We start from the raw sequence: 7,314 nt of genomic DNA, 5'->3' as shown, positions 1-7,314 counted from the left end.
AACATTTTTGCTGTATTTATGTTTTTGTCTATTTGCAGGTGATGGTCATTACATATATGTCTTACTTGATATTAGTGTATTTACAGTAAAATGTCATATTTAGTACATATCTGGGTTGCACCTCAATGACCAAATTTAAAGCCCCTGAAAGCTTGGCATCAAAACTTAAGAATTTCTCCATATAATAGGATACATATTTATGACAGAATAAGCAACAATCATCATTTAGCTTTAATTATGAGTTTAACACTAAAACACTTACACAACCGCGTCAATTGTCATCAAATTGTGATTCAAATGTTGCTCCTGATTGGTGACATCACCTCTTCCAAAATACAACAAGAACCATCTTAGATGATTCTTTTTTGTGTGAAATGAAAAAAACTTACATTTTTGTAAAAGCGTATTCATAAGTCACTGATCACACTGTATGCATTTGACCAACAGCACACATGGATGTACTGCAACATTTTTTTAAATCTCTAAAAGGAAGCTGAGAAATGTTACAACTGCAACTTTTAATTTATTAAATTCAACTCTTCAAACAAGTGGACTGATCACAGTACAGTGGGAAACTAAAGTGAAAATGTTTATCTCTTATTCATCCATAATTGAGTGACAAGTTTGTCTTTTATTCATGGATTTCTTCTTGCTGACCACAAAAGAGCCATGTGAAGAAAAAGGAAATGCAACAAAATAATTGTTTTGGCTTGCATTATGACACTACAAACACATAATATTGAGATTTGTTTGGCTTGCTTGTACTACAGAGTGATAGTTTGTAGCGTGCAAGATCATTTTTGCTGTTTATTGTAACTGCCAAGACTCAAAAACTGTTAATTGTGGCATTGAAACAGCTACTCATGTATTAAAGTGCAAAAATGAAAAACCTTCACATGCAGAAACAATGACTGTAAGTCATCTTTGGTTTAGCTGTAATAATTAAACACAGATCCATTTATGATGAAGAAATATGACGCATGTTACGTGAACAAATCAGCCATCCATGTGTGGTGAAAAGGAATTTAGAAATCCATCAACACCTCACGTATTGATAAATGTTCAAAATGTCCCACTTTAAATATATTGCAAAGAACTGAAGAAAAGATGTCCTTGTAAGAACAACAGCATATTTGTTGAATAAAAGTTCATGTCCATGCACTCGTTTTCACTTCAACACTTGAGCGTAGAGATCCTCTGGGCTGTCAGCAGTCTGTGTGAAGCTCTTTACTGTCTTGGACACTTTGACCTGTGCATACAGTGTGTCTTGCTGCTGTCCACTGTCCTGCACCGAGGCCGAGGACGGTTCAGGTCTCCAGTTGGAGAAGTTAATCTCTCCGTAATGGATCTCTCCTGTTTCTGTTTCTGTTGCTCTGGCTGGCTGTTGAACAGCTGGCTCCTCCGCTGTTAGGCTCTGTGATAAATGGACCAAACAAGAAATGTTGTGAAGCACCTTCATCTATTTCCTTCACTTCACCTCATTGGTCTCTCACTCAGCTCCCACTGCTATAAGACAGTGACAATCATCCAAATAACCAGCTTTTAATGGACACAACTATAGAAACCCTTATTGCTATGGCAGTGGATTATTAATGTGGGTTTCTAACAGGATGTTTCATCTTCCTGTTTGTCACCACATTTAGTCCCTAATGAGTAACCTGTTCAGTCCACATCTCAAGAGTGCAGACAGTATGACTAGTTAGAAACATGCTCATAACACATAATTATCTAAAGTATTTAAGTTGTTTCCTACCTGTGTCTGTTGTGAAGTTGAACGTTTTGACTTGAACCACCTGAAAGACACATGAGAGCTGTCAGCTTCATTTTTCTGTGTAATAATAAAGTGCTTTAAGTGCAATTTAGAAACCGTCATTAAGAACAGAAACAATCAACAATTAATAATACAGTACGAAAAGAGGAAATAGCTAAAAGCAAGTCATTTCACAGCATTGTTTGAGACCACCACATTATTCCTGCTTGTATAAGACACTTCTGATGCTTTAAAAGTGAATAAAAGAGTTTTGAGTCTGAGTATTGAAACTAAATGTGCTTGAAGTGTTCACTCATTCTGGACATCTGGCGGCCACTTCTTGTACTAACTGGTCTAAAGGTCTAAAGGTTTAGTTCAGACTGGTTTTACATTTGAAGACAGTGATCTCAGGTTTCTTACACTGATTTGTCAACATTAGGTTCAAAGATCTTTAATGACATCCAACATTTACATAACTTAGACTCCCAATTAGGGAATCAAGTTGGGTGATATTGACAAACTCTCAAAAAAATAAATGTGTCATCTGCATAAAAATTAATCTCTGTGTTCTGCATGTGTATATTATGACCTTGAGGCAGCGTGTAGACACAACAGTATGGCCCAGGTATAGAACCCTGAGGAACGCCACAAATACACTTTTGACTTTAAATAATCAGTTGAAACAAAAAGATATGAAAATAAATCAGACTCAGAGATTTTGATCAGTTGAAGACATTCATTCAAAATAGAATAATACAGTACAAAATGTCAGAGGTGTAAAAAAAAAGAGCTAATACTAACAAATCACAGATTACAATGAGAAGAATATCTGTACAAAAATACAATCATTTTGAGTGGATACATCTGGATATGAACTTGATTTGAGGTACTTACCAAATGGCAACACCCGCACAGATGAGTACAATGATTCCTCCAACAACTGCGACCCATGGTGACAAAGTTTCAAGCTGTTCTCCTACAGAAACAAAACATTATAAGTGACCAAGTCAAGTTAAGAAGAATGCTCAGCTTGACTTCATACAGTATTTTGCAAACGTATATTTAAAATGCTGCGTCACTAATGTTTGCAGACGTGATGTTAGCCAACAATAACTGCTCCTAATTCACAGGATGTGATACAGTTCCGTGTTTACCTTTAATAGTCAGAAGGATCTCTGATGTTTGATTACCAAGCTCATTGGTGGCCACACAGTAATAAACTCCTCCATCAGTGACATTAAAGCTGTAAAAGTCTCCATCAGATACATTGAAGGGTCCATCTTTGCTGATCTTGAACCAGGTGACGCTGACGGGAGGATTGGCTCTGCTGGAGCAGGTCAGGTTCACCCAGCTACCTGCTGACACCGAACCTGGTGGACTGATGGACGCCGAGGTGTCCTTGGGAGCGTCTGAGGAGAATGTGACGGAGATGTGAGGAAAGAGAGCAGCATCAGAGCCTGAACGAGATCCTTAAGAGAGAAGAATCATCATGTGCTGACAGGATCCAATAACAAACACTTACATGAAACACTGAGAGTCGTTGTCTCCTCTGATGTCTTGATATCTTTTCCTTCATTCACAGGATATCTGGCAGAACAGTTGATGATGAATCCATCATGTTTGTCTGACAGAGTGATGATATTCTGGATTTTAGTAGTGAAGGTTCGATCTGTGTTTTCCTCTGTCATGATGTGAGGGTCTTGTTGGAGGTTCCAGGTGAGTTTAGGAGGAGAGTGTGGACAGGGAGTGAAAGCTGAGCAGCTTATAGAGACAGACTCCTTCTCCTTCAGATCACCTGAGATCTCAATCCTGGGGCTTGGAGGAGAATCTGTGGTTTCAAATCAAATACAGATTGTACACTGAAGAACACAGCAACAAGACCAGGAGTCTACTGCCATGCTAGCAGTACTCTTCTACATTTGAGAGCAAAATATTGTACTTTTACTCCACTAACAGCTTTTGGATTGTTCCTTCATAAAAAAAGAAGAACGTGTTTGTTCGGGGCTTCTTGTCATTTTTCTGATGTTTCTGAGTTGTTAACAGAAATCACTTTTTTTCTCCTTTCCTCTCCCATTAATCACCTCACGACCCCTCAGATTTATCTTGTGACCCTCTGTAGGGGTAACATGAAATGTAAACTTAAACTAATGAATGTAGATTTTGTCCATTAATAATGGTAAATTGTCAAAAAAAACCTGAACTCATGAGACCTTTTCTATCGTTAAATGCAAAGGTCTGCATGAACAGAATAGTAGAGCACAAAAAAAATCACATTTTGATCCATGAAGTGTAAACATTTCATTCTCTGGTTGGTCTCTGTAGCAGATATTTACATTCACATTGAAGGTTAGCTTCAACTGATATCACATTTTATTCTAAACAATAACATCATAGACTGAGTGATAAAAACCAAAACTCTCTTACCTCGAACTGTTATTTGAAGAGGATCACAAGAAGCTGTTGCCAGAAATGGTCGGTTCTCAATCCTGAAGTAGTACCTGTCTGTGTATGATGTGTTTAAACTGGAAAATAAAGTGGTGCAGTTTTTCTGACTCAGGTCTCCAGTTAGATTCATTGGATAGATGTTATCCTTCCTGCTACTGTTGAAAATCACATTATTTGGATTTTGGCCAAACTGAGGATCATTTTTAATCCACACTCCGAAGGTTGATCTTGTGCTGTTGAATTCCTCTGGTTTACCAGTGAAGTTACATGGGATTTGCAAACATGATCCAGTCAGTGCTTCCATCTCTTGAGGTGTAGTAATGAATAGATTTAGATTCGGAACACAATCAGCCAAAGCACCTGTGAAACAGACTAATGATTAACAGTGGTGAGTAACATGTGTAAAAAAAAAAAAAAAAACATGAAGAGAAATATACTTCAGCAGTAATATTTTGCATTTTGGTCTTTTTATCACTGAACAGTTTTTGTATTGATTCATTTTCTTGGTTTTACAACAACTATCCTCCACGAGGCCGACCCCAGTGGTGACCAAACCCGTCTATATCTCCAAATAACTAAGTCAGTCTCGTCTCAGTGACAAAAGAGCTGACGCAGAGAATACAGAGTGTAACATTCACATGAATTTAGGGTAAAATGATATGTGTCAAATAGTAAATGATTCAAGAGGAATACAAGTGACTGAACCAAAAGCTCACCTGAGAGAAAGAAGACACTCAGTAACATGTTGGCTGTCACCGTTCTCACAGACCGGACTGCCATGACACTCATCACCTGGATTCACAAACACAACAGTGGATTTTACAAAGCGTTCAACATGCTCTGTACAACCACAAGTTCCTGTGTGTTAAGAGACCACCGCTCACAAGGCTGCAAATGTGTACGACTCAGAGTGTTAGATGAGAATAAAACCATGAGTGTTGTCTTACCAAAGAAGCCCACATCAACAAGAGAGTGACAAATAGATCCTTTGGTTGGTGGTTTTAAAGAGAAAATAATGATATTCATGAATTTCAACAGTCCAACAAACCAACTTCCCTTTTTTAGCTGTCGTAATTTAGAACCAAGTCAACTTCCTTTGAATTAAGAACACAGAGCGAGTGCTGTTTTATTTTTTATCAGATTTCTTCCCTTAACTGCTCATATCCTGTGAATATATCTTCTATAATCTTTATATATTACATATATCCCAAATAATTATAATAACAATAATAAGAACATGTAACAGCCAGTGACTTGAGTACAGTCACTGTGGAACACACTGAGCTTTATCTCTGTTGCTCTGCATCACAGGACTGATGAACCTCACAAACTATTATTTGTGTTATTACAATTTCATCATTGAATAAATGATTTACCCCAATAGCTAAACATTCTGCTTCCTCTTCTCTCAAATATCTATTAAAATCTTTAAAAAGTACATTTGATAAACACCAGCAGACAAAAGGTCAGGATTATTCTGTTTTATATTTAAAAAGAAAAACATGAAAATGTCCCATCAAGGAGCCAGTTTCACACAGATTATTGCAGAAACTGTATCTGTTGTTGTTTTCCTTCATAAAGGAACATAGAGGGGGAAATACTGGAATCCATGAGAAGCAGAGGAAAAGGACTCGCCAAGCAGTCAGAACAATATAAGGCACTCAATGGCATGAACAATACGGAAAAGGCTCAGATGAGCAGCTACTCTTTACAACTCATTGATATTTTATCCACCCGTGAGTCCTGACACACAGTTTTGTTCTCTGTGTACAATTTGCCATTTGATCCTAAAATGATTGATTGTAGCAGATATCAACTTACATTGGAGTGGGTGTTTTTCCTCAGTGCAGCCGTGCTGTCTGACCAGGTCAATGTAGAAGTCACAGGTCTATGAACCAAGATGGACTGTGAAAGGAAGGAGGAGTTAATGGAAGGTGGCTCAAAACATCACTGCTGGTGTTCCTGCAAATGGCAAATAAATCTATAATTCACACACTTGTGTGCACATTTGTACTACAACCACTACTGGATTCTGAAAATACCACAACGTCCATTAATTTACCAGCCAATGATTAAATGAAAGTATTCTAAATGAAGAAAGGACACATTTAGGGTTCATTCACAGGATATCTGGCAGAACAGGTGATGATGAATCCATCATGTTCGTCTGACAGACTGATGATCTTCTGGATTTTAATTGTGAAGGTTCGATCTGTGTTTTCCTCTGTCATGATGTGAGGGTCTTGTTGGAGGTTCCAGGTGAGTTTAGGAGGAGAGTGTGGACAGGGAGTGAAAGCTGAGCAGCTTATAGAGACAGACTCCTTCTCCTTCAGATCACCTGAGATCTCAATCCTGGGGCTTGAAGGAGAATCTGTGGTTTCAAATCACCTATTTCACGCTAAAGAAAACAGTCCTTTTACAGTTTGTACCAGTGATCCACAACATCTGCAAACTTGACCCCCTTATTGTTAAAGTCAGCTTCAACCATGTGGAAAAACCTCATCATGGGACATTTAAACCAGTTGCAAATTCATGTGGATGTTTATAAATGAATGTAGAGTCTGTCCTCTGCTGAGGATAAATGTGAAGGAGGGATGGAACGTCACCACATCACACTTCTCTTTTTGAAGAACTGGGCACATGACCATGCATGCCATATATCCCAATTTTGAGGACATTTTGAATAACCTGGTTTCTGTGACATTTGGCATCAGATGAGACTGTCGACAGTCCTACAGTAGTTAAAGGTAAGGGCCATGGTGTTTGCAGTTGAAGCCGAAGCTGCCACGACAACATTATAAACCTACTAATAGAACCAAACTCACTTACCTTGAACTGTTATTTGAAGAGGATCACAGGAAGCTGTTGCCATGAATGGTTTGTTCTCAGCTCTGAAGAAATATACGTCTGTGTACGTTTTGAGTAAACTGGAAAATAAAGAGGTTTCCAGTAAAACTCATGGATATGTGGTAACTGTCCCGCTACTGTTGAACATCACATTGTCTGGCTTGCGGCCAAACCTGGAGTCATTCTTAATCCACACAAGAAGATTGTTCTTGTGGTGAATTCCTCACCTCGTCCAGCGCTGAAGTGTCCAGAAGTGTCCTTACCGTACACTG

The 7,314-nt window shown here is 38.3% G+C and overlaps 1 protein-coding gene across 1 annotated transcript; it reads right to left on the bottom strand.

Annotated features, from left to right (window-relative positions):
• Positions 1–213: 213 nt before the first annotated feature.
• On the bottom strand, positions 214–7,300 carry LOC142937670 (cell adhesion molecule 4-like). The gene is made up of 7 exons (XM_076080719.1): positions 7,025–7,300; positions 6,017–6,100; positions 3,273–4,987; positions 2,905–3,159; positions 2,645–2,726; positions 1,754–1,793; positions 214–1,414 (listed from the first exon to the last, which is right to left on the bottom strand). The coding sequence occupies exons 3-7, from the start codon at positions 3,436–3,438 to the stop codon at positions 1,169–1,171; spliced, it is 789 nt and encodes a 262-aa protein (XP_075936834.1). The 5' UTR covers positions 3,439–4,987; positions 6,017–6,100; positions 7,025–7,300; the 3' UTR covers positions 214–1,168.
• Positions 7,301–7,314: the final 14 nt, after the last annotated feature.

This window comes from Anarhichas minor, unplaced genomic scaffold (genome assembly GCF_050575085.1).
Source record: "Anarhichas minor isolate MPS153535 unplaced genomic scaffold, ASM5057508v1 ptg000074l, whole genome shotgun sequence".
Lineage (NCBI taxonomy): Eukaryota > Metazoa > Chordata > Actinopteri > Perciformes > Anarhichadidae > Anarhichas > Anarhichas minor.
The sequence above is the reverse complement of the archived record's forward strand: the minus strand, read 5'-3'. Positions and strand labels throughout refer to the sequence as shown.

Coding starts and splice junctions, on each gene's coding strand:
- LOC142937670 (XM_076080719.1), bottom strand. CDS start 3,438: ATGACAGAGGAAAACACAGATCGAACCTTCACTACTAAAATCCAGAAT. Junction 3,160..3,272: donor AACGACTCTCAGTGTTTCAT/GTAAGTGTTTGT, acceptor CATTCTCCTCAG/ACGCTCCCAAGGACACCTCG. Junction 1,415..1,753: donor CAACTTCACAACAGACACAG/GTAGGAAACAAC, acceptor CATTTATCACAG/AGCCTAACAGCGGAGGAGCC.